Source organism: Cardiocondyla obscurior, linkage group LG03 (assembly GCF_019399895.1).
Source record: "Cardiocondyla obscurior isolate alpha-2009 linkage group LG03, Cobs3.1, whole genome shotgun sequence".
Lineage (NCBI taxonomy): Eukaryota > Metazoa > Arthropoda > Insecta > Hymenoptera > Formicidae > Cardiocondyla > Cardiocondyla obscurior.
Genome location: NC_091866.1, coordinates 9,297,459 through 9,324,806, shown reverse-complemented (window position 1 = coordinate 9,324,806; position 27,348 = coordinate 9,297,459). Strand labels below are relative to the sequence as shown.

The 27,348-nt window shown below is 39.9% G+C and overlaps 3 protein-coding genes across 6 annotated transcripts in view; 1 reads left to right on the top strand and 2 right to left on the bottom strand.

The window, feature by feature from the left end:
* Tsl (membrane-attack complex domain containing protein torso-like) overlaps positions 1 to 27,348 on the top strand; it is a 192,467-nt gene that overhangs the window by 8,039 nt on the left and 157,080 nt on the right. For 2 of the 4 annotated variants that reach the window (XM_070675374.1, XM_070675375.1), the window contains 3 exons: positions 11,589 to 11,919; positions 12,181 to 12,520; positions 13,324 to 16,049. The exons of 1 other annotated variant lie outside the window; for it this stretch is intronic. In XM_070675374.1, the coding sequence (XP_070531475.1) occupies positions 11,615 to 11,919; positions 12,181 to 12,520; positions 13,324 to 13,719 (1,041 nt within the window). In that variant the 5' untranslated portion in view covers positions 11,589 to 11,614 and the 3' untranslated portion in view covers positions 13,720 to 16,049. Of the gene's footprint in view, positions 1 to 1,641; positions 1,807 to 11,588; positions 11,920 to 12,180; positions 12,521 to 13,323; positions 16,050 to 27,348 lie in introns of those variants that run through there. One more of the 4 variants, XM_070675373.1, reaches the window with a different exon arrangement.
* LOC139113921 (tetratricopeptide repeat protein 5) lies at positions 13,946 to 17,344 on the bottom strand. The gene is made up of 8 exons (XM_070675372.1): positions 17,054 to 17,344; positions 16,595 to 16,945; positions 16,239 to 16,481; positions 16,066 to 16,119; positions 15,793 to 15,978; positions 15,472 to 15,644; positions 15,254 to 15,398; positions 13,946 to 15,174 (listed from the first exon to the last, which is right to left on the bottom strand). The coding sequence occupies exons 1-8, from the start codon at positions 17,135 to 17,137 to the stop codon at positions 15,055 to 15,057; spliced, it is 1,356 nt and encodes a 451-aa protein (XP_070531473.1). The 5' UTR covers positions 17,138 to 17,344; the 3' UTR covers positions 13,946 to 15,054.
* LOC139113926 (A disintegrin and metalloproteinase with thrombospondin motifs 7) overlaps positions 17,537 to 27,348 on the bottom strand; it is a 35,639-nt gene continuing 25,827 nt past the window's right edge. Inside the window, exons 3-16 of the mRNA XM_070675383.1 lie at positions 25,116 to 25,392; positions 23,729 to 24,048; positions 23,337 to 23,611; positions 23,081 to 23,227; positions 22,800 to 22,950; positions 22,626 to 22,715; positions 22,155 to 22,470; positions 21,870 to 21,997; positions 21,486 to 21,733; positions 21,194 to 21,311; positions 20,784 to 21,046; positions 19,977 to 20,491; positions 19,624 to 19,797; positions 17,537 to 18,718 (exon numbers count right to left, since the gene is read on the bottom strand). Coding sequence (XP_070531484.1) covers positions 18,573 to 18,718; positions 19,624 to 19,797; positions 19,977 to 20,491; positions 20,784 to 21,046; positions 21,194 to 21,311; positions 21,486 to 21,733; positions 21,870 to 21,997; positions 22,155 to 22,470; positions 22,626 to 22,715; positions 22,800 to 22,950; positions 23,081 to 23,227; positions 23,337 to 23,611; positions 23,729 to 24,048; positions 25,116 to 25,392 — 3,168 coding nt within the window. The 3' untranslated portion in view covers positions 17,537 to 18,572. The remainder of the gene's footprint in view (positions 18,719 to 19,623; positions 19,798 to 19,976; positions 20,492 to 20,783; positions 21,047 to 21,193; positions 21,312 to 21,485; positions 21,734 to 21,869; positions 21,998 to 22,154; positions 22,471 to 22,625; positions 22,716 to 22,799; positions 22,951 to 23,080; positions 23,228 to 23,336; positions 23,612 to 23,728; positions 24,049 to 25,115; positions 25,393 to 27,348) is intronic.

Here is a 27,348-nt window from a genome sequence, read left to right as displayed (position 1 = left end):
GAATAACGCCCAGGATTTTGATTTCTTGGCGTGGCGTGCGGGCGCGTTCACTCGAACGAGGATTCGTTCCTTGCTTGAGCATCAGTGGGTATAATTAGGGTGCGTACGATTTCATGACCGCTTCTTGAAAGAGCACTTTCGTTACATAAGCGTTTTGACTCGCGTGCTCTTGCCACATTTAGCGCCAAGTACAATCCTCGCGCGCACGTGATCTTCACAAGAAATAAATTAAATTAGTCTCGTATTACATTTCGCGATGTTCGAGAGATTAATTTTCTGTCGGTAACGTGATAATTAAACGATTACTTTTACTTTTATGTTTACGGGGAAGTTTTCGCCGTTTACGTAACGATACGTAAAAAAAGACTTATAAAAAGGATGCATTGGTTGCACTTGATTTGGTCTAGAAATCGCTGCCTTTCGACACGCCGAAGCGAGCGGCTCGACTTATCCGCGTACAGCACGTCGAGAAGTGAATTGCGTGTTAACAGCTGATCGCCACGTGGTTACATTACCTTATTATGTAAATTTCATAGGAGTGTCGATTTTTTTTCGAACGATTCTCCTTGAATGGTAAACGAGCATCATCGATACCGCTGGACCGCAAGTTCAATGCAACAGTTTATACTCTGTAGCGATCAAACGCATATTTTGTATTCGCAGAAGTAAATTTATTTTTTTTTTATCGCGAATTGATAATGAATGCAGATAGCGCGCGTTAAATTTACGTATTGATAATAATTAGCATTAATACAGGGTACTCGAATAATATCTTATTCGTTATATTTAATTAAATGTCTAGTCATGTAGTGTAACGCTTTTCAAGAGGTTTTACAAGTTCAGCTTTCTTATTAGTTTGAGACACATAGCGGAATTAACGTTTTTGTATTATATAAGTGTTAAAGAAATATTTAGGTCATGGTATTGATGCTGCTCACCTGATTACAGTTAATTAACGGCCCGGCGCGTCCTTGATGAAAACCTTCGGACATGAGGACATATGTTGTTCAAAAAAAAAAAAAGAAAAAAAAGAAAACGAAAAAAAATACAGGAATTATTACTAAATTATGGAGAAGCGTTAAACCTGCTTTAATTGTTGTTGAACGCGAGTTCAATTTCATATATTTTTTTAAAATAGTAAAAGGATATTGCAAGACTGTATTGTAAGCTAAAACATTTTTAACAAATTTTAAGTATATTTTTACTCCGAGTTTTTAATTTTAACAATTGAATTAATGCCGAAATGTTACGTATTACGTTCCAACGCTGGCGCGGGTAAATGTTGCATTTTTGCAACTTCTCGTCGTCATAGTTCGCTGAAGATAATGTGAAAACTATAGATTTATATCGGATTAATGATGGATTAGTAAAGAGTAGGGTGTGTATACTCGTTTTTATTTCGCATTGACTGATTTTTTTTTTATTTCTACTTTTTTTTTTTTTTAATATTGCAAATTTGATTGCACGTTATTATTGAAATTACATCCTTGCGTTCACTTGAGACCAGGATATATCTTATTATTTGTTCGAGGATTTCGTCGATAGCTGTTATCCGCGCGTACAATCGCACAGTCATACGCGTTACGATCATCGTTAATAATACATCCAGCGCATTAACGGAGCCGCAAAGTGTTTGTCGAATTTATAATTAATGCAAATTAGAGTGTCAGGGGTAAATGATTGTTTATATCCTCAGCTTGCGAAGATCGGTTAAGACCAGTCGGTTCTCTGCGAGCATTGGAAGCGATCTAACTTTTGAATACGCTTATTACCGTACGGAACTAATCAGTCTTTGGCCGCAACAAAGTGAGTGACGCGACTGACTCAACTTGCCCATTCGCGAGTTTACTGTGCGCAGCCTATTACTCATAGATCTGATCGATTGTCTCACAGGTGCGGGCATGAATTCTGCACAAAGCAGCTCGACCGCGCCATTTAAAGTTGCCCGTCGGTTTTCATCACATCTATCACCCGTATCGGGCACGCACTTTCACACTCGACCGCGGGGCGGGCCGCACGCGATACCGCGCCGCGGATATCGCGCAAGCACCCGGAATAAAGGGATACTCGTAGACTCGATAGATCTCCGTTGCATTATACCGCAGCTTGCGTGCCGCGAATGCGCTCGCCGATCGTCCTTATGCCGGTTACCTACATTTTCCACCAGGAACGAAACTTACAACAGTAATACCGCGTTGCACGGCTTCGCGACCAGGATACCTGGCCACGCGTGTACTTTCGAGCTATTGAAGCGGATCATTCGTGAATTGCGCTGACTCCGCTGACCTTATCGCGCGTCTCGCCTTCATCTGTCTCGTCGTCGTTATTATTTTAATTGCTTCGCGCTTGGCATACGAGTCACCGATCATAGGCGAGTTAAAAAAAAAAAAAAAAAGAAAACTTTTCTTATCAAAGAAATAAAGACGTTCGTTTATGCGGAATACGGCACCTAAGGCTAGTCAGAATGGAAATTATAATTAAGTTTTTAGACCTTATCGGACGGGCGGGGAAGAATGGAAAAGGTGGTTTGTTTTCAAGTCCTGCTGGGGTATTATCGCATCCGCGCGGCGTCGATGCTTACACGTTATTCCTCTATTATGTAAATGTTAACGCGACGGTAATGTACCGCTGCATAGGAAACGCAAAGTGGTTAGCGCCTATCGCAACGTACACGCTACTTACTGTCCACTGAGAAATCGCAAATCAGGCTGTAGGCCGTATATCTTTTTCATTAATCACAAAGGCAACGGGGGGATAACGCGAGAATTGTCGCGAGATTAAGCCTCACGCTACTGCGAGCGTGTGCGTTACATTTTTGACACCGGTCGGCCGAGATAATGTAGTATTAACGAACACGGTAATCATATTTATGACGTTTGCATTCGCGGGCTATCTTGAGGGTGGAAATTAATGCTATGAAAGGGACGGTAATAAAAATGTCGAGAAAATATATCGTAGTACAGCTTTATAGTAACATTAAAATTCGTATTACGAAGAATTAAGTTACCGTGCTTTCTTATCGCGCGGCCGCAACGTTTCTTAGAAACGTGCCGAGACAACGAACTCGAGTTTAAACCGAGATATCGACGTGCTCCTCGTGATACGTGATTTGTATCGATTATATTAATTACACGCCGTCAACAACTCGCTACTTGTATTATAATGCGAACTTTAACATGATGCGACGGATCGGAACGATTACAACTTTGATAAGAGTTAGATCGACATGCATACCGGCCCACGTGCGATCGTACTTTTCCGAGAAACATGAGTTGCTTTTTCCGTCAAAATTACTCGGTTTTTTGTCACTATATCGTATGTCGTACCGGAACGTCAAACCGCAGCGTTTTTTAGACAACAGAATTTCGATCTAAGCGAAATTTTAATACTTGACTCATCAGAATTACTTCCTAATTTATATGACTGAACGCTTCGTATTCTACGTTGTCAGCGATCACGACGTACTGTGACCGAGCCGAAAAAATTGCTTCTTGCGCCCAGGAATTAAAATTTCCAAGATATATATATATATATATTTGTTTGTTCCTGAGTTTTATTAAAGAAGAAATTTATTTCTGACACCGACAATATAATCTACAGACGTGACGGCATTGCTATGAGATTATTTTAAAAGCGTTCTTCTTTTAATATTAACTTATCGAGTCTTTTTATATTTGCGTATAATTAATGCGATAGATGACATTTTTATTAATATAAATAAAATTCCCCTTCGAGGACTGCATCTTATAAAATCAACTTAAACATTCTCGACGAAGACGTGATTATCGTCGAGATGTTCCCGGATAGGTTTTTGTACTGTATAGGGTTCCTTCGTGTTGCAACCAGAACAAGGAGATGCATTCCATCGACTGGTAGAGTTTTGCATTGCTACGTGAGGATGCGGTCGCCACTTCTGGCTTAAATGTCACAGGGAATTCTATGTAAGGTTTATTGCCATAAAATCGTGATATTCTCCTTTTGAGTTAATAATAGATGAGGGGGATTCTTAGAGAAGCATTTGCAATCAGCCATAATGTCGCGAGCATTATATTTAATAGATAATCGAAATAAATGCATAAACTGTGGCACAGTTAAGAAGGTTAAAAAAAATAAAGACGTAAGGAATCGATACCGGCATAAAAGTGAAATATCTAAAACATTTATTTATAACGTATGACTAAATCTACAGAATTATATTTTATGTATATGTATATAGTATTCTAAGTGCGAGCGGGCATTGAATATTTATGCAAATGTCAGGTGGAATCTCGCGAGCATAAAAGAAAGATTTTTTTCGTGGGGTAATAACACTTTACGGAGAAATAACAACCCTCGATCCGCGCAATTTCGCAAAAATCTGGTTTTACCCGTTTGGCGAGACAAAGGGAATGCAGGTAGAATGAAAAGAAGCCTCGGTTAAATCCTTTAACGACATACGCTTTGTGTATAGGAATCTGTTCGGGATTAAAAAGAATTTGTTCAGCTCCGGCTTCTCGTAAATAACTTTTATGCCACACATGCATTTTTTGAAGACTGACAGAAAAAACGGTTATTTAAAATATTTTTCAGTACCGCATATCCTTTCCTTTTATATTTTCTACGTTGTTATTCTCAGCGAATCTGAATATCAGGAATTTTCAATAGAAATGTAATCACGTTTTCTTTTTTTTTTTTTTTGGAGTACATTTTTGTAAAATATTATTTCAAATCGTGACTACTGATGTTTCTTTCTTAAAAGAGGTTGGCGAGACCAGTTTAAGTTGTATCTCTTAATGCACTTTTAAAAATAAACGGCTTGCTTTGCCGGATCATACGCGACAACAAGATTAATTTACATTCGTGCGTCAGTCGAGTGAATGACCTCGATCGCGACGCATACGGAATTGGTTTTACGCGAAAAAGAAGGTTAAGCGTTTGTCAAGAAGGCTAACTCGCTCAAAAGTCAGATTGCCGTTCGAGTAATCGACTGCATCCGCAATTCAATGAATATATTGCGCAACACGCATCGATGATAGGAACGATATCGTTAATGCCACTTTGTGGGAGGTAATTTTCAATTCCTTGAAAACTTTAATGTAATGTTTCTTATCTAATCGCAAAAAAAAAAAAAGAAAAAAAAAATCACGTTGGTCTCGGTGATTATTTTCGATTAAAATTACAATATCGTCATTTTCGAGACATCACGTTTCAAACGTTGGTAGGATACGAGTCAAACCAGTTTACACATTCACGTTGCGCTATCACGTAATATTACCGAAATTACCGTCTGTCTAGATTTCTGACTTACATTGGTATATTATTTAGTATAATTAAACACGTGTAGTTATTGTTTTTATCACCGTATCCGGCGGTTATGCAAGATAAGTTCTAATTATGTGAATTAATCGTACCAACTGGAACGATGAAGATTTAAGACATTCTACACAATTTATACACTAATAATAGCTCCTTTTTTTTTTAATACGAGTAATGTGAAGCAATTTAATTTAGTCTTTCTTCACGTTCTCAGAAATATGCGAATATTCACATCTGAATGAATGAGTTGTAGATTACGAAATCGAGTAATCTAAGAACTGTAAAAAGTTTACGAGTTTAATTTTACAATAAGCAACATATTTTATGAAAAAGAAAAAAAAAAGATATGATTGTGATTAAATTTGATATTAATTGAGACGGAAAAATATAATGCAACAAGTGTACAGTTGATTAGAGTGGCAACGTTGGAAAGTTCGAGTTATCTTCTAGTGTCTTGTAACAAGCGTACAGTCAGTGACCCATAACAATTAGCATTACGAGGAGGGAGGCTTTACCGTAGGGGAAAGTCAATCAACGGAAATGAAATATACTTGTGTGATCCGGCAGAATAGGCTAATTTTTTAATTCTTTTAAACAAGAACTTTTAATTTAATTTTCTACTTTTTAAATTTCTCTTTCTCTCTTTCTCTTTCTCTTTACGAATTAATACGAACAATATATGTGTATAATTTATATAATAAAGAATAAAATTTTGCAAGATTACAAACTGAAGCTGGTAATAAAATAAGAATTTATCTTGATGTATTTCATAGAGAGAAAGAAAGAGATCTCACATCAGTTCGTTTGTACTTCGCAGCCGTGTTTCTCGATCTCGTTAGTATTTTACTTGAAAATATTGTTCCTACTTCAAAATAGCACAGAACTGGTTTCACTAACGAGCGAAACATACACCTACCTCGATGCTGCACCTGTTTTCCGTAACCCAGTGCCCGTATTTTTCCTATAACACCGGCGTGAAATTAAATTCAAATGCCAAGTTTTACAATCAGTTTTGCTCGATGATGGGTTACGTAGATAACGCATGCATCGGGCATCTGTTGCCACCGCGGTAGCTGCCGCTGATTAGTCTGTTTAGTTGGACCTACCTCAATTAGATCTAAAGCGGTTGTTTGGATCATTCGACGCTCCGTGATCGCGTTTCCTGTGTCTAATGGGACAGCGCAATATGCCCCTTTCAATAGTTACTACCGCGAGGCTACTTAAATAATTCTTCTCCATTGGCTTCTGCGCCGCCGTATATCACCGCAACAAGCGAATCGCAACCGGCCGTATGCTCAATTATTATCCTTCGACCGAGATTTTTTTTTTCCTTTACGTCACGACAATTCACTGCGATCTTAATGGTAGAAATGTGCTAATAGGAAGTTGTGGCAAGTGGACCTTTCAGTTTCCTGTCGACTTCATGCCTTCGGTTCGTATCTTAAATTTATCGAATTGTCGAAAAAAAAAAAAAAAATGTTGCAACATAGGTCTTTATAATATCTTATTCTTTACGAGGTTTATGTAACCTCTTTGTTATATTTCAACTGAATTTATCTTGTCTTGTTCACAATGCAGATATTTTGTTATTCATCTGTTCGTTAGTGACGTCGATATATTACTAATGCAATTAAACGTACGTACATATTTATCATTAAAAAAACATTTTGCTGTACAGACTTCTTGGCAATCGGAAAATTATTCAACAGAAATCGGTGATAATATCAGTTTAATCTATTGTTCATCGATGTAAATGAGGCGCGCGGAAAATTTACAATTGCAAATTTTATGTCTTATTACGTGACGTTGCTAAGCTTTTTAGATCGTTTTACAGTGATATTTTCACGTTGCAATTACCAGCTGCATTTGTATTATCGATTTTACGCCTTACAGTATTTAGTTATTATCAAACAAATAACATTTTCAAGAAATTATCTTAGATGTTTGTACAGTTTTCTAAGAAATCCGCATAGGACTGGACATTTGGTATTTTACAGATGTTCTCGCGAATATATTACATTACACAATTTTATTTATCGTTCACGGTGCCGGCAATCAAGCGTACAGAAACGTGCCGGCGTACTCTCGGTGAACCAACGTTAAATTTCACGTACTTTCTACTTTACACTCGGTAAAAGTATTGGCCACTGCGAAAGTGTCATGTCATTTTAAAATCTTATGCGTGAACTTTAAATAAACAAATTGTCGCATCGCATGAAAAAGAAATTACATCGCCGGCTGCGTTTACGACTACCGTTCGGAATTTATGGATTAATTTATTAGGCAAAACGGTTCTGAACTGAAAGTAAGAGCGCTATGTCAACGTCGCGTCGGCAGGAATGTTCGTAAAATTCTAATCACGCGAGTTGGAAAACTACTCTCGCATGCTCGAAAGCAACGGCGAAAGCGGAACTCGTTCCTTCCTCTTTACTAATTTGGTGACTTAGCTTTTCTCAATGTCTCGCTATCACTGTAGCCTTTTTTATTTGAGCTCGCGCGTTAAAGATTCGATATTTAAGTCTACGAATATTTAATAACAAACGTGAATGAGATTTTTTAATGTAACGCCACACGTTACAGATACTTTTCAGAAAATATACTAATTATCGAAAAAGGTATCTATAAATTGCTGAAACAAAATGTTACCTCGTAATCGCAGAATGATCTTATAAAATATGTTACGTGTGCGGAAAATGCGAATAATCGCTATTGTTGTTGGTCTTGAAAAACCAGCGCGTTTGATGCAATCATCGACAGGCAAAAGCGATAGGAAGCGAAACAATCGAGACGTTCTCCGCTGAACGCTTCTGTTGTAATCTCATGAATATGTATGGATACTTTCCTTCGCGGCTCCTAGCTATGAATCTGGGTATATAGAGCGATCTTTCTTTTGAAATAAATCGATAAACGGCTTCCTATTACTCACGTGGCACCGGATATTCGTGCACGTCGGCGGACCTATAACGACGTCGCGACGTTTAAAATTAAATCGAGGCGAAACTTCGCACGGGCTGCGACGATAATACATTTTACATTCACCAACATTGGTATTGCTCCAGTAATGGAACAAAACATATGCGCTAAATAACTCGCACGTGTGACTCACCTTCATTGCTTTGACCCAGTGAAGGTTTAGTCATACAGAACGCTAGTTATGAGGAAAAAGAAAAAAATAAAAAAGAAAGATAGGCTTAAGCTGACGGTTGATAGATCGAGCGCTATTAGACTTCTCGTAAACCGAGCTATTTCGAGCGAGAACGCAATGGACGTGTAACGGAACGGTACATATCAGTGCACCGTATTAATCCGGTATCCGTGTCAAAATCGAGAAATTATTTTTCAGCGAATAAAAGGATACTCCCCGTGCGTCTTATGAAATTAACGGGACAATTAATCTCGCGGTGCTCGCGCGGCTATTCTTCTGTGCGCAAAAATAAAAATCGAGTCGTTGCGTAATTATAAACTTGGCGCTAATCGCGCTTCGTGGTATTCTCATGGGCTGCAAAGGCCACTGGGGCAAAGAAGAAGACAGGAGCGTACAGGAATGTCAAAGTTTACCCCAGAGTCCGCGATTGAGTGGTCTGGCGAACTGTAAAGTGAGCACGACGGAAACGCGACGCGACGCGTTCGGTCGTCAACGGGGGATTAATTTAAATCGAATCGTCGAGAGCCGCGACATTGCCGCGAAACGATACGACCGGCTTGAATCCCGGTAACAACGGGAAAGACGAATTGGGACGCGTATATACGCGTCGTTTGCGGGATAAAAATCGCGGCGGTTCAGTTAGGCTATCGCGTGCTCGTTATGTCAGTTAAACGTCGATGCAATGCGCGTTTGATTGCACGTGCTCGTGTAACGCACGATAAACGTCATTTAACTTTCCGGTCCCCGTTAATTATTACCGATGGCCGATTTAATTATTATCCGCTCCCACGAGGCTTCATTAAACGTTAAATTAATTTCTCTCGCGCTCATCTATTATATCTAGTGCGCCGCGTTTCATGGTCCGTTACGAATGCATTATTCGCAGATAGATATCTGTGAAATGGAATCCGTTGTCAGAAAGGTTGAATAGTTCACATCGCGGGTAAATATAGATTTATAAATATTTTAATATTATATTATTAATAGGAAATTATATAAATGTCGTTACTTTACTTTTCTTTATCGCGTCAGTCGAGGTAAATACTCAGATACTCAAATGATAGTTTAAACGATTGTTTGATAAATTGGCAGAGCGGTTGGGCTGACTTTGTTGTACCCGCCAAATCTAATTCGTTGGATCTGTTTCCCTTTGCCGGGGCAAGTAATTTCATCTTTTAAATTGGACGACAGAAAACTTAATTACTACCTTCGCTCATCGGTGTACCGCTCCGGGCAGAGCCAAGAGTTCCGTCTTGAATTCCAGCTATCCTTGATAGAATTTCCAAAGCGAGTTACGCTCCTATTGAACCGCGTCATTCTCCTCTTCCGTTTCATTGAACATCGATGCCACGCAACGTACACGTATTTCCGCGTTTACTCCGTCTTTTAACGTCGCACGACTTTGTAAACAGATACGTACGCTCGTCAGAATTTTTTTAAGTCTTTTTTTTGCACCTGCGCGACGTTAGAGAGAGAAGTTTAATTTCACTTTCACTCAGGCCTGCACCTCGGACCTTTACCGATTCTGGTGACAGACAGTGCAGAGTGCGTGCATACCGGATACGCATCGATGCGCTTGATACATACGGGCGGATATGCTTAATTGAGTGAAAAACATTAAGAGACATGGATTAATCATCTCTTGCGAGAGGCACGCGGGAGAGAACCGTTTCGCCGTTCTAACGGCCTTTTACCCTTTTATTTCGTGCAATCTAGCTCCTCTCATAATTGTAATATATTACCGTGTCTTCTTGAAGCCCACAGTTTCGCTCCGAGGCGTTGATATTTTATGAATTATTTACGTGACCTGTGGCTCGTCTTTGAACAACTGTAGAAATGTAGGAAGAAAAGGACAATAATATATCTCGTGATGTATTTAAAAAAAAAAAAAAAAAACCTTATTACGTATAGATGTGTAACAATAGAGCGGTTCGAGTTTTACATCGGCGAAAAATTATTGCGTGAAAATATAACTTTCTCCGCTCCGTTTCGCGCGCGCGCCCGAAGCCAAATTACATTCAAGATGACTGAGATTTGCCAGTGAGTAAAAATGCGATCTTGCAAAATTCAAAGTACTTCGCAACGCCTTTGTTAATTATTGCTCTCGGCACGTCTTTTTTTTTTTTTTTCATCCTTCCAAGAGCAACTGCGAATTGTTGCATCCACGAGGTACCTACGCTCCTCATTCGAATTTAAATTGTAGACCAGGCAGTAATTTTTTTTTTCATTCAAATTCCACTCGTGAGAACGTTTCGCAATTATGATACACATCGTCTGACATTCCGCAACACGTGCGCGCCGTCGTGCGTAGTTATCCTTTTGACCCCGTATTTTCCAGCTTGTACCGAAAGCGTAATTCGAGTTGATGATCGCCAAAGTGGCTTGAATAATCATGACAGTCGTCTGTATTATTACAATGTCCGTGCGAGGTGTCCGCCTCCGTATCGAGACGCGACGAAGCGAAACGGATGCTTGACGGTCGGTCGCCCACTCGTTGTCTGGCGTCTGGAAGATGTGCGCTCGCCGTCCTTCCTGATCGGTAAGAAGGAGCGAATTATCAAACCGTGATGGGCGCGGTGGGGAGGGAGAGGGACTGTTCGAGTGAACAACTGTAGACCAAGGTGCTCGTTCGGTGTCCGAGCCCAGGTGGGGATGAAGGCCGCTGGCTTCGCTCTCGTGCAAACACCTCGGCGGCGCACACCTAGACCCACATAACGAGATACAGTGCGCCGCAACGCGGTAACGACAACTTTGTGCACCGAGACGTGCACGTGCGGCCGGGTACCGGTAGTTGCGACAGCCCAGCGTGTAAGCTTCTCCGCGCGATCCGAGGATTCTCAGTAGCTCAACATTCGCAAGATGCGAGTGCCGTTTCGTAGTGCAAATTTGAATAGGACAAAAGAAATGTTTCTCGCGCGGCGCACGATGAGATAATAGTGGATACCGTCACGAAGATTTTTTATTTATAGAGATACAATTGCGCATGGTATGTAAGCTTGGCAGGACTGGCATAATTCTTGAATCTGGAACGTTGCGTCAGGATTGTTAGATTATCTCGACTAATTTAGGAGATAAGGGTACCATCTTATTCCGTTCGCTGTTCGCTCGCGATTTGAATTTTGCCTCGGCCCCGCGATCTGTGTTTCAGATATTAATCCAGACAGCCGCTCAGAAATGTCACACGCGCGGCTCTTCGTCCTGGCGTCGGTGCTCGCATTGCTGATCGGCAGTCGCGTTACCAAGTCGCAGCGTCCGCGACTCGGCGGCGCCGTGAACGTCTTCAGCCGTTACGGTTACCTAAGTATCAGTATGCGAGTAGTGCCGCGCAACGATACAGAGACCTGGATATTCCGCGAGCCCACCCTGGACGTCTTCAAGAATTCCACGCCGTTGCCGCCGAAGCAACGACACCAGGCAGCCAAAGGCGGCACCACCGTCTTCGACGGCGATTTTCACATGGAATTTTGTGACAATATTAGGCACGTCATCGATCGTATACGCGGATAAATCTATAATACTTTAATCGAATACTAAATGGTCAGCATCAGAATTTATTAAAAAATTTTTTTTCTTATTTAGCCACTTATTATCGTGAATTAATTACATTTGAATTTCATATTTTTAAAGTCACTCAATTTATTATTATCGATAATTGTGAGTAATTAATTGCAAGACTTGAGAGACGGTGCTCGGAAATGGCAACGACGTGATTTCTTTATGTTCGTAATTTACGTTTACAGACAGCTCTTACAAGCCTATTTCCGTGACTTCACTTTCGAAAAGCTTGAGAGGCCGTGGCGTGCCTTCACCGGCAGCTGGTCGAAGACGGCTATAGCTAGGCATCTCGGCATTAACTCGTCCTTCATCACGGGCGACCACTGTTACGTCCTAGTGCGGGTCGCTAGATTCCGTGATAATCAACGACTCGCCGGCACCGCCGAGACTCTCGTCCTCGACGATTCCGTGTTGCGGCAAACCGAGAACGTTACGGTCGGCGATACCGCGAGCGTAGTGCGATTCATTAGGAACTTCGGTTCGCACTACATTGCCTCCTACATCACGGGAAATTCTCTCTACCAAGTAAGCAATCTAATTAAAATAAAACGGTTAGGTTGTAAAAAAAAAAATAGCAAAGCCGATTAATTCACGCGAGTAAACGTAATAAAAATTAGACCGATTTAAAATTAAATAAATTTTTCTTTTTTTTTTCTTAATAAAAGTAATGGCATGTAATTCGAAATCTATAAAATTGCAACGGTTTAATAATTAATGCGATTTATTCTAACAAAAAGGGAAAATAGGATATTAAGTATTTCCACAGTTAGAAAAATGTTTCTTCGAAGAGGAAAAAAATTAAATTGCACCCGTGTTACGCACACGCGTATATTACGTAAAATTACGACCAGCCAGTTCAATGCCGTAACGGTAATAAAAATAGGCATGAAATTTACCTCTCTGCATTGGTGCATCCTCTTTAATTATGCGATCCGTCGATCGCTATCGTAAATCGGCTCGCCGTGAAAAGAATACAGTCTCAACGCAGTCTCGGTCAGATAAAAATGAAACGGAGCTCGTTTATCATACACTTCCTCGCTTAATAGACTCTTAATAGCATCTCCAGTTTCGTTTACAAACTGCACAGAAACTCCTTATTATGCCGACTCTATTTCTTTCTAGTCGTTTACATCATCGCGCCAATGTCAGTAAAAGTGAAATCACGTAACTTTCTGCTTGAGATGCACGATGCCGTAATCTAGAGGTCCCAATCTCTTACTTTGTTAATTGGATACGGTCGTCTCAAACGAGCATCTTGTTGCCCTAAATCCGCAAATTGTTTGATAAATGCGTGGCGAAATAGTCGGAATACATAATTTCTTTTCCAGGTATTCGTGTATACACCTCAAGTGTATTCGCGAATAAAGGAACGGCTGAAGGCGCAGGGAGTCGGAGAGCTGTCGGCCCTCGAGCTGAGTAATTATTTTTCGCCGTGGTACGCGGAGCATATGGGTTCTATACAATCGGCGAGCGGCAATCGTAGCGTGGAGGCATGGGCCGTGCAACGTCTTCGGGTGCAATACTATATCTTTACTTACGCCAGTTTGTTAAAGTTGCACGGCGACACGGCGTTGCTCAAGCAGCTCGATAGCCTGCTGGGCGACGAAGCGTTACTGCAATTACAATTACGAACATTGGCGCCCGCTTTCAAAGATTCGAAAAGACGTCAGTGGTTTCTCGAAGTGATCGACAACTATTTTAAGCTCTGGGAGGTGAACATGTGATGGTATAACGCGCGTAGATTATACAAGAATCGAAGGCATTTAGGGTCGAATGACGAGCGCGTAGGTCGGTGAACGTAAATGGCACTGATAACTTCGGTACGGTACAGGGATCCATGGTGTCCCCGAAAAAAAATTCTGGCAACCGTTGTGATTTGTCGATGCTAACTATAAAGGTTCCTTGGACGGATATATTCTTCTGCCACATATATACAATTATGCATAAATATTGTTATTGTTATAAATAAGTATTTATTATTATAATCATTAGCAAACTTCTTTATACAATGTATTTTTAATATATCAAAAGCAATAATTATACATACAATCTGACTGAAGAACGTGGTGCCGCAGTGCACCGTAATAAGTTCTTTACTTGAAATTAATCTACGTATTAATGACGTACAAACGAGATAGTAACATATATTTTATATACTGTATATGGAAAAAGATTTGTACGCTTTAGTTAGCTCACAAGGAAGATTAGGTAACTCGAAATTTTAGAAAATTATGAAACTTTGTGTGCAGTAATTTTTTGAATTTTCGAGTTGCCTAATTTTCCTTATCAGTATGCAGAATCATGAATGCATCGGTTTTTTTTTTTTTTTTAATACGAGTTTGCATACATGTAAGTAGTAAGTTTGGTTATTCTTTGCAAAAAAGAAACTATTTTTTCTCTTACATATTTTTCATAAAAATTATTAAAAGATATATTTACAAATGAATTTATATTATGATAATGAATGAATCAATATTACAGAAAGTTTTATATTACACGACAAATTGATCTAATGGCAAAACGATTGAATGCAAACAACTTTTTCCTTCTTTCTCTCCGTTTCCTGCCACTTTTTAAACGATATAATTATGGCGCAACAACCTTTACATTGTTTTAATATTTTGATTTACAAGCATTTTGAATAAACGGTATAATATATCGCGATATAATAGAAAAATACTAATATTATGACGAGCGTATGATGTCACGTACAAGTTGCATTTTTAAATATAATAATATCGATAGTAGAGAATTAAAACAAACGAGAAAAATTAACAGCCTTTTTTTTACAAATTTTATAAATATGATAATCTAGATATGCAATCTTATTCTTCTCTTTTGATTATTGCCAATATCTGTATTGGCATTATATATATAATGTTTCAAAATATAAACTTCTTTTAAAATTATATTGTGTAAAACCTTAAACTATTCATGAGTATTATTATTAAAACAATACGTATTGTTATTAAAAAATAAGGAGAAGAAAATGATTTGTAATTGAACATAATTAAGAACGTGATTCAATGGATCAACATATGAAATATGATTTAATTTAACTAACTCGTCTTTTTAAAAGTTTGTAAATTTGCGCTGGCTTGTTGTTCTCGACCAAGTTTTCTTCCATTAACCACAAGTACAACTGGAGTTTCAACGCGAATAGATCTGTAATCGAAATCCTAAGAAAGAACAGAGAAAAATGAATTATTACGTGTCCGATAAGATTTGATTTACATCGTACGGGCATGTAACACTAACATTATTCATATAGGAAAATTTCTGGTGTATAACAAAAGGTTCTGGTATACCAACGGAATCCCCAACCGTAACTCCTCGACCCTTAGCTAGATTATATACAGTGACAACAATACACGTCTGCTGCTCGTCCACGAGACAAAAAGCACTGAACAAAAGAGACAAATAATTATAGATGTGACACAAAAAATTTAGTTATGCAATAGAAAGTAAATACTTACAATGGGATGCAATCCGAGTCTTGAATCCAACAAACTACTTTTCCAAATACGACTTTTTCTGTGTTTAGTCCAAGAGTTAATTTGTGTAGTGGAATTAAATCTAACTTTACAGACTTTCCTCCACACGTGTACGATCCATCTTTGTACGGTCCTAGATGTTTAACATTCAATCCCTATATTTAATCATAACTTCATAAATATATATATCGTGCCAAAATTACATGTTATATTATCCCATAATTTAATAACATGTATCAATGTATTTAGCTGGTCGTAATAATTTAACTATTTATTAATATTAATTTTTAATCGTATAAATACCCGTATCATCTGATGTAGTCGTTTTGGTTTTACATATCCATTATTATTAATTGAATTTTGTATATCTTTAAGATATTGCAGTAATTCGTCTCGTTTGTTGCGTGGCAGTTTCCATGGCGGTTCGAGTGCCATTGCTTTTTCGAATGATTGTAACGCTAAGTCATATTCTTCTTGATATTTCAATGCCTAAAATAAATTCGCAGGCTAAAAGAAATTTCAAGTAGAAGTAGAAGTATCAAAATAAAGGTTACAGAGAAGCTTCTTCATACTTACTACTCCCTTATTATAAAATAAATCGGGATCGCTTTTCATCTTGACATCTTTTTCCTGAAAAAAGAAAAAAAGTTATCATACAACTTTCATATAAAATTTACATATAAATGTAGGTTAATATACATATAAATAAGACTCGTAGGTGTAAATAAAATTTCCATTCATTATCTTACTGCTTGCGCGTATGCCGACATGCATAAACGTAACATATTTGGATTTTGTGCTACTGTAAAGAAGGAAGACAGGTAAGCGACTGCTAATATAGCCCAAGAGAATCCATCAGCCGTGTCCAATTTTACCGCTTCCTTAGCATATTCCACACTTTGTTGAATATTCTTTGCTTGCTTCTCGTTGGCCGAAGTTTCCTCGTATCGAACGGTTACCGACAGGTTCCGCAAAGATTCTTTATTCCTATCCTACATACGCGAACAGAAAAAAAAAAATATATAAAGTATAATAATTCATCCTTTTATCTGTGATCCTTAAATCATAGTGTTACATTAGGTAGAAAATAATAATATATACATACATGTTGCAAAGCACCGACGAAGCAATTCTTTGCTTGCTTTATATCATCATTCTTCAAATAATATTCTCCCAGCTGATTCCAGGCTTCTATTAATTTAGGCTCCAGTTTCACTGCTTTACTCAATAGCTCTTCAGCCTGTGGATTGACGTGCTCCATTACATTCAGAGCCTTTCCCTTTAAATAATAATACATGGCGCGCGAGCCATCGATCTCGTATCCTTTGCACTCGTCGAATTTACTTAGGGTATCTTTCAGTTCTTTCTCTACATCAGTGCTCTTTTTAGTCGCGTCGTCAGAAGAATGTGTCTCGTAATAACAATCTCGGAAGAGATACAGCGCATTCACTTTCTCCTGAAATTAATATTAATTCATAATAACGCCATGATACTTGTACCAATTAATCGGTTAGGTAGACAAAATTAAAAAAAAATACAGGTCACGTAAAAGAATTCAACATACCGTTAACGCGACAATCGGATCTTCCTTGACAGTATTCGAACTCTGCGCACTTGCGACAACTTTGTCGTCTATAATCGCGGACATTTTCTCGCGAGTTTTATCACAGCGTGTAGCAGGTAATCATTACTTTATTGTGCGTTACACACCTCTCTGTCTAGGCAATCTTACTCGTGATTCGATTGCGATCACGTAAGCTCGCACATAACGCAAGAGTCTCATTTGCGGACTGTCAAAACAAACGCGTATAGGTTATAAACTGGTTTATGAATGGAGTTTGTAGGTTGGACTCACACTACACTCGAGAACGATTTCAGGGTCAACACAGAATAGCGAAGATAGCGCCTTATCACGGCAAGTGGTTGTATTATAGTAGCTTCTTGCGAATGGCGGTTCGAAACAAACCTCATTTCGCGAGAAAATTGAGAATAAATTAATTTAAAATTAAATCGAAGCTAAATTCTGCCGAGTTTTAAGTGCATTTTAAATTACCTTTCTCGTTTTATTATTTCAAAATATGTAAAGAACACAATCTTGTGATTTTTAGAAACTTTTAAATAAATTAATTATTTGTAGACGATTTTATAAAGTTTTGATTATAAGTCGAGTTAGAAATTATTTATAAACCGACGATACTTGTAAAACATTAAGTTTTTTTTTTTTAAAAGAATAGAGAAAAAAAAGGAACTCTTTATTTTAAATCTGAGTACAAAATAATTTGACATAAATTAGTCAAAAGATTACAATGTACATTGTGAGAAAAGCAGTAGTTAGTATAAATTTATTTTTTTATATGCTGTTGATTAACTTGTGCATATAAAAAATACTTTCACATTCTTAACATTTTTATATGCACGAAAATCCTTTGATTTCAGAATGATTAAAATTAATTTTTACACAATACGACAAGCAACTGTTTCTATAAGATTGTAGAAAAATGTTCTAACATTTCTATCGTAAAATGGTATATTACCTAAAATTTACAATGATTAGTATATTATTTATTCAATAAAATATTGAATAAAACGACATATTAACCAATAATTTTTTTTTATAACATAAAAGAGGGAGCGTTACTTTCATTATTATAAAAAATCGTTTAATAGTATTAGTCTCATATTACTATTTTGATCGTTTCTCTATTAAAATATTGCTTCTGGTAATTATGTATTTGGCCTTTCGCAATGTTTTGCAGTTATCTTAACGAGTGTAAGACGGATTGATAAAGGGTAAAACACGCATATAAACGGTGCTAAGGTTACATCATACAAAATATACATATACATATGTATAAACGCGATAGTACAAAGTTACAAATATATATAATCTCGTAATATCACTTATGTCATATATTTTTTTTTCCATCTTTACGTAGTCACACCTGTGAAACAAGCGTTAAATTTTCTACCACGCTTTTATCTTAATTCCGATATTATGAATAAAACAAGACGGATGCGCCGCCCGTCGCAAGGATTTATTTTCAAAATACTTTCACACTCTTAGCTTTTAGCTCTTTATTTTCTTATTTGGCAAGGATGTGTCGTCTGTTGTGACGAACGTGTCGCCGCCGTTTTGCGCACGTGGCGCAACACTTTTCTCGTACGATCGATGATACATCGCACATTCGTCTGTAGTTCGCACACGATGCAGCTATGCTGTCCTTGCAATCTGAAAGAAAAAAATTAAATTATTTACAAAGACGTATCAGGCACATGCACTCATAGACGTAAATATATCGTGCGAATCTTTGAAAGACTTAACGCTGATTGAAATCTTTTACTTACAAGTTTTAATTTTCTTTCTTTTCTTTTATTACGTGGGAAATAATGTTTTCATCAAACTAATGGAAATCTTCAAGGCTCCTTTTAAGATCGCACTATATATGCTAACGATATTTGTTCTTACGGGTGGGGATACTTTATAATACGTATTTATATACGCGCGCATGTATTAGGCGCATCATATGCGCATGCAAATCGAGCGACGTCGCGTGTGATCTCATAAAGCAAGTCGTTACGAACCGCGGTTTCCTCATATAAATTCTAGTTTCCCGACGCCTTTGGACAAGGGCATATTCCGCAAGTTTGGACAAGCCAAACCATCTGTAACGTAACTAGCATAACTTAGCATTACATGCGGCTACGCGTTCTAATTCTCTCTGTTATAACTCTGTTAGATTACTCTGAACTTCCATTCAACATCAATTATAACGGCGCGACAAATATGAAGCAGAAAGAAGGAAAAAGAGCGTTTTAAATTTAACTTTTGAAATTATATGTTAATCTTAAATATCTTGTGCAAAAGGAACTCTCTGACATTGTTAACTTTGTACGACAAAGTCTTTCGTGAAGATGTCTGCAAATAATGCAGATGTTTTTTTTTTTTATTTTTTTTATGTGAGAGAGATTATCTTTTGTGCTCAAAATACCTTTTGCTGAGATCTCAGAAATATTTCTTTTAATAATATTCTCTGTAGCTTGTTGAAAACAGTTTTTTACATATAAAAACGATATTTTACAAAAGACGCGGGTAAGACTTTTGAAAGTACATTTTAATTATGCGGATGAAATTACCATTTTTCTCGTTGGTGCATTGTCGTCGGTAATAACAACGCTTTACATCAAACGGTCTTCTGTCGAGATTGCAATCATTTGACAGCAAGTCCGTCGCACGATCGCGACACTGCACTTCTCTATGTTTAGCTCCAGACTTCGTGAGGCAAGTCGCGTTACAGCTTCCCCAATTTCCTAGAAATTTACGATAGACAAATATACTTTATATTTTTTATGACGTTCTCTTACACGATAAAAGTTTATAATTAAATAAATGACAAAATTTTTAGTTTAATTTTAATGAATGAACAGGATAGAAAAATTGCAAGGGGGAAAAAAGTATTGTATCATAAAAAAAATCTCTTGATAATTACCGGTAATCCATTTTCCACTATAACAGTCCTCGATAGTGGGCGGCTTGTTATTTGGATTACAATCACCCGGTACGGAGCAGGTGACCTTTCTGCTCCTCTTACTGTTCGAACAATGACTCCATTTCGATACTATCCACTTTGACTTGGTGTTGTACATAGGATTGTCCGGGCTTTCGTCGACGACATTGTCGAATTCGAGAATTTCTGGCTCTTCGGTGGTGAGACCATCGACTATCGTAATACTGTCTTGCTCATTCAGGCTGATATTGTAGAACGACAAGTCCTTGTTGTCGGCGTATACGATCAATGGTGTCTCCGAGGTAGGCCCGCACGGCGGTAGATCAGGGCACGGCTCCATTTCTTCGGGCCGCACATGCTTGTCGCAGTCGCGATCGGGCAGAGCCAAATCCGATCGATCGGTGCCTACTCCGGAGAACACACACATCACCGATCTTTTGCGTAGCGCACTATCGCCGCATGTGACGGGGCACATTTGCCACGGGCCAACCCACCACCTAAAATATTAAAAATATTTTTAGAAAAACGCGAAGTCCTTTAAAATAAATTTTGAATAAAATCTCTTTGACATTTTTGTTGCCTCACGTCTCTTCGGGGTCTTTAATAATTTGTTACGCGAATGAGAAGCCGATAGTTGGAATCGTAAACTGAAAGAATGCATAAAAAATCGTAATCGAAAATCGAATAAAGTTCAGAATTCCAACCGCTTTGAATGTATTTCCGTTTACGTGGCAATGGTATTTCGCGAAGTTTGTTACAATCGCTTTATCGGATTCGGAGTTGGCTTACCTAGCGGGGCACGGATTCGAATTGCATTCGCGGGACTTTGGCTCTGGCTTTTCTATGCCGTCGCAAAAGTGGTCCTCGACGACACCACTTTTTCTTTCGTGACAGACCGCGTGCGAAGTTTGAGTGCCGCCGCCACAAGTAACTGTGCAGAGGGTCCAGTCGGAGGATACCCACGAATACTCTGGGGCACGATCAGGCTCTTTTTTCGGCACCGTATATTCGTAGCGTAGCCCGAAGTTGCGATACTGACCTCTGTAAATTAACTGAAACGGTAAAGATAAATAGTGTTGAAATAAAAAATCAAATTTATTAAAGTTGATCGATTGACTAATTGTATATAAAATTAAAATGCAATTACAGAAGTAAATAGGAAATTTCATATAGAATTTGCACGGCGAGAATGTACTCACGTAGACCGCGATGTCTTCCTTAATAGGTCCAGGAATTCTGATCTTTTCTCGGTCTCTTTCACGTTCGTACAAAGCTGGCGTACCCGCGACTTCGTATTCGCCCGCTAAGGTGATCTGCCTGTCCAATCAGAATCTCAATTTAAAAGTTCGGTTATGTTAGTATTTTACGGAAATGTTTCTTATGAAAAATAACAGTTTATTTAATTTGAACAGTCGAGATTTTTTTAGATTAAAATTAATCATTCGCATCGTTTCACAATTTTACAATTTTTGCGAACTGAAATATACGCACCGTTTTCCATTCAGGAAATACTTGTCAGACTTTGGTACTCCGATACCGATGTAATTCTTGCTATTGCCGACCTCCTCGATTTTAATATTTCGAGAGCCGGATGGTATGATAACGACTTCTCTGTACCCGGGACCATCGTTTTTGTCGTAAACCCCACTGGTAGTTTCGCATTGAGTACCGTCACCATGACAAATACCGCAGCGATCTTCCGTAGCGTCAGAATCCACCATCCAGTCGCAGCCGACTTTCTAAAAATTAGTCATTTAAATCTTAAAAAATTTCGTATTAAAAATCAAGGTTATTTTTAATACAAATTAAACTTTAAACTCTTAAAGTTTAATTTGTTTTTTTTTTGTTTTTTTTTTTAAAAAGAAAAACACTAACCCTGCATATACCGGCGATGCACATGTCCCTGGTACCAACGTTGCACGGAGTACCGTCGAGAGCGGCTTCTCCCCAAGGTACGATTACGCTTTCATCTGTATCGGTGCAATAAAGCTCGCAAGGTTCCGCTAAATAGGACGATGCAAATCAAATCTCGCGTTGCAATTAGTGTTTAAATTGCTGAATTATTAACGCATGCAATTTTGGAAAAAAAAAAAGCTACGGAAATTACATACGCGAGAGGAATTTTACGCGGCGCGCAGCACCTTTTAAAATTTCACTTACTCTGGTCGAAATACGGCAGCCAGGTATAGTTCTTTCCCTTGTACTCTTTGCCATCGTAGCTGCTGCATTGCGCAGCGCGGAAGCTCGGCATACCTTCCGGACAGGCTTGCGTGTTGCAGATTTTGTAGCGGCGCCTCTCGCCTATGCAGAACTTTCCGCCATGCGCGGGTTCCGGATGATCGCACTTCCTCTCGACAATTGAGACCCCGGCGCCGCAAGTTCTCGAGCACTCGCTCCACGATCCCCATTCACCCCAACCTCCGTCGATTTGCCGCGGTCGGTCGACGATGGGCACGCATTCTTGATTTTGACACCACTACGCGAAAAGCGACGCAAATCGTTAGAGAACATTAAACATCTTCGCGATATTTTAAAAAATCTCCCGTACTTAAAATTGAATAAAAATTAATAGCATGCGTTTTATTTTATTTTTTTTTTTTTTATTTAATATTTTGAGAAAAAATTCTGTACCATGTGTTTTCCACAATGTGTTCCTGGCGCAGCTGGATGCAGCATAGTGGTGCAGGAACCGTCCACGATGCACCACAGTTTCGAACAGATCTATAATCATAAATGTCATAATCATTTAAATCAAATTGAGCCCGTCTTGATATAAATTTGCCGTTTACTCTTCTCTTTCTTTACCTCCTGTAAAGGGGAGCAAACGAAAGCTTCTCTCACGCCAAACTGCAGTCTGCATTGGTGCTCGGCGTTATACATCGCGCCGGGTGGTAAATCCGGATACGCGTAATCATTACCCGCCGGTTCGTCTTCCAAGCAATCGCCTTTACCTTGGCTGAAATTCGAGAATCCGTATATACCACCGTGCACTTGTACCATACATTAATGTCAGGCAGAAAATAAGGATGCTGCGATTATTCCGAATTATTAACAAAATTTATTGTTATTAAATTTTTGTTATTTACTCTAAAAAATTCGTGATGTCCCTTCTCGAGCATCGAGACCACGCCACTCCGATCGCGTCCACTTCAAAACTCGGCGTCATCACGTGCAGGGTGTCGCCTTCGCGTTTACTGCAGCCGATTTTTTCCGTGTCGTGGTACATGCCGAAGCTAAAGAGAACATGCGGTAAAACGTTCAACGTTACGGCGCGTAAACATTTCTTTTCTGTATTTGGTTCGGTAATAGAAGTCTTCTATTCGAGTGATTGATTTTGCTTACTTATGCCCCAATTCGTGCGTGATAGTATGAGCCAACGTGATCCCATTATCCTCGTTGACGCTGCAGCTGCGATCCGGCTGACACATACCTGCAACGTGCGCCACTCCCAGCGTGCTGCAAGGGGTGTTCGCGCGCGAGCAAATATCCTCCCTCGTCACGAGAATCGCCACATCGTGGTGGTTCGGGTGCGAGTCGTCGTTCGGATTTAGCTTCTGCTGCCATTTGCAGAAATTATACAAGGTCTTGTCCGCGTTCACCGTGATGTCCAGTCCTTGCTGCGATAGAAAACGGTTCGTCTCGTATAATCGTTTTCTAGAAATAGCCAATCGTGCATACCGCCGCGTGTTTATCGCGCAAATAATCTGGAAACGTTTTTCAAGCCGTAAATATACCTCCGCGTCTTCCTCTTCGACGAGGATAATTCTGACCACCACGATGTTGATGAAATTGCCAATGGTCGGGTCGAGGTAGAGCGCGGACACCATGTTCATAATCGTCAGGAGATAGGTCTCCACGTCGCCGTCCTGGTGAAAGGCCATCATCGTCGTGTCAGCGACGACAAGGGCCTCGACGTGGCGCGGCGTGCTGATCGATCTTTTGGAACGATGCCATCGTTTCGCTTGATGATGTTTCCTCCGCCCGCGGCCTTGAACTTGCACGAGGCCTGGTTGAGTTTGCCATTCGAGCCGCGTCTCTGTCAATCGACGCGGTTCTGTCGGATATTTCACGTGCTGTCACGATCAATGTAGTAGCTAATATCCCTTTCGTAGTGGCTGCGCTTCTAACCGTATATACCCGTGACTCTAACAATTATAAATTTCTCCCTGCTAGAACCGCGCGAATACTCGCGGAGCTCCGTTAATTGTCCGGCCGAGAAAATAGCCGTGGTACGTGCCGCTGTTGTAAAGCGTTTTAACGCCGCGGTTGATTTACGTAAATTGGCAGATCGTAAGTCTGCAATTAAGATTTTATTTATTCCGCCCGATAGTTCGGCCGACTTGCCGAAATGGATATTCATTGTAGTTAATTACAGGTTTGCAGTAAACGGGATTATTCTCTCGTAGGTAGTACGCTTTCCGTAGAGAACGTATCAACCGTAGCGATCTTACTTCTCCATATATCGACGCGTTCGTGCATGTTTAATCCGTCGAAATGCAGGATCGACGGAGAGAAGGGTGGGTTAGCTCGTATAAAGCTGAAGTAGCGAAGACTATACGAGGCGATAATTTCGTAATTTATACGGCGATCAAATCTCAACGTACTAGATTTTAGTAAATCGACTCGATTCGCATTATCGTCTGAGCCATCGCGATTCAAATCTGAGATTGCTGAAGCTTCCGCGTAGATGTTTCGCCCCGTGCGGGGGAAACTTTACGCGTCAAGTTGCGAAGTCGTTATCGTAGCCGAAAGTCATGCTGGGAACGTTTGTTAGAATCGGTTCTGCGATACCGCTTTGAGTTTCAATACTCTCTCTCGCGCGCGAAGTCGAACGTTTTGCACACCCTTTCTCTCGCCCACCCTGCCTTCCTCCCCGCGCGTGTATCCCCGGATATTATCGTCGGCAAAAAATAAAGAATAGACGAGGCGTCGATGACACGCCCACGTTCTATAACCACGGCGCGTCCAATTACATTATACACGGCAGACACATAAATATAATACATGCGTTACATATCGCGAGAAAGGGCGAGAGCAGAGGTGTGGAACGCGGGCGGTTGTAGGGCGCGCGGGCGAAATGCGAAAGAAGAACAAGAAAAAGGTGTCGGGGTCTGTTCTCACCGCGGGTGCCGCAGTTTCTCTCCTGCTTTCTCTTCTTTTTGCGGCGTCGCTTGGTACGGCCGCCGGCGCCGATCTCGAGCTGCTGCTGCTGCTCGGCCGAGCGCCGGAAGACGAGGTGAGGTCGGCCGGCCGTTGGGCTCTCGTTGACCGACGTGCGAGCACCGGCGCCTAAGTCTTCACTCGGCGCCTCGTCGCCTGACGTGCCGCGTTTTTCTTCCAGGGACACGGCGACTGGTTCCAGCCAGAACTCGCCGTGATCGCCGTGCAGCATACCTGCCTGAAACACAAAACCGGGTCTCGCGTTACCTAAACACCCTCTCTCGGTTGTGACCGTCGCGCCGGCGATGCCGAATACGAATGGCCCGTTTAGTCCGAAAGTGGCGCATACGTCATCCTGAAGGGCTTGTTAACCCTTTGCGGTGTAAGGGCAAGAGCCCCTGTCTCGGGTATTTTTAAGCTTCGCGCGTGTTATCTTACAGCCGCCAATTAATTTCGAATAACAAACGGGTGCGCTTTAGCAGCTTGACACAAATAATACTTAAAATTCTCTCTATTTTTTTCTTTTTTTTTTTTTTTTATTAGTCGCAGTACCGCAGTCGTTTGCAAGACGTATGTATTTTCGAACATTTACGTCATCCAAATCGTCAACAGATCGCTACGTCTAATTAAGCGTAGAAGTCACGTTTCACGTTCGAATCAAACAGATCGCGATCTTTAACGTGGGAGGAACGGCGCGAGAAATGGTGAGACTCGCGGAGGCGTATCTCTGCAGTTTTGTACAAGTACTACCGACGACGACGATATGCGGAAATATTAATGCAATATATGAGATTATAACGAACTTATGAAAGCGAAGCGCGACTGAATTTGGCGGCGGAGCGCATTCAGTAAAAGATATATCTCATCTTTCCCTCCCGTCTCTCTCTCTCTTTCTCTCTCTCTCTCGTTCTCTTCTACGTATCTGAATATTAATATTATATAAGTATGTTCATCTTAAGTACTTTGAAATTGAGTTTCTGCCGAGTTGGTTTATTACCAGCGTACGCTGCCGAGTATTATGCTTAGTTCCCCATAAAGTGTAAGCACCGTAACGTGGAAAGGACACCGCTCGATATCGCTCAACATCACGAGAGCAGAAGGGACGTTAATGCAAAGCTTATTGGAACTTGCCGCTCATTATTTTAACCATCAATCGCTATCTGACGGGGAACGGCGAGACCTGTCAGTGACCATGGGTGATTAATGCCGGAACATAGCCACGGACGTGCTAATCTGCACCGTGATCAACATCGGTTCGCATTATTCTATTTCTTGTTACGAAGGTGTTAGAGTTTGGACCTCCGACGGCGCGTCAGGCGTCATGGAACAAGTATCTCGAAGGTCCGCGCGATCGGTATAAAAAGAAGGCAGGAGGACGGTTTTGAAGGTAGAGAAGGTGAAGGCTTAGAAGTCGAGGCGGGATGACGTCTGCATATCCCCGATTAGCTCTCCGAAAGGAACAATGTAATACTTTTACTTGAGCAAGGAAAGATGATACGTAAGCAGATGCAGAGCGACTTTAAATGAATATTTCAATTCGCGTTTTCGTGATCTAAATGCAACGGTAGAGTAATCTTTTAAATAAATGTTAAAAAAAATTTTTTTCAACAAGCATCTGTTAAAGATATCAAATGTCTATAATCAGAATTATTACTTTAATATTAATTATTTCATATACAATTTATAAAATGATGATAGGGCAGAAATCATAATTGTACTTCTCTTGCTAAAACCAAAAAAGAAAAAAAAGAAAAAAAAATTTCATAAATAATATAACGTTACGAGAAATTCTATTTGGGCTTGTATCAGCCAGCATATATATTAAAACCTAATAATATAAATTATTTTACATTGTACCACCGAAACGCCATATCATCATCGTTGGTGTCATGAGGCAGGTATTTTTGCGCTCCGGCAAAATAAAACGATCGACGATGTAGAGTGAGAAAGATGAAAGAGAGAAAGAGAGAGAGAGGCGGTAAAAGAGCTAAATATAGTCGAGCTGAGGTGGCGCTCACTATTTCGATTAGCCCTCGACGCAGACCGTGAAAAATCACGGCGCCAGACATACAAAGGCGAGGAGAGGAAGGGAAAGAGGGAGGAGGAGGAGAAAGAAGAAGAAGACGCAGGGCCTCGTCGTCGAAGGATCTCAAAGCGAAAGAGAAGGCCGTGACTTGGCTCGGCATGGGGGCCT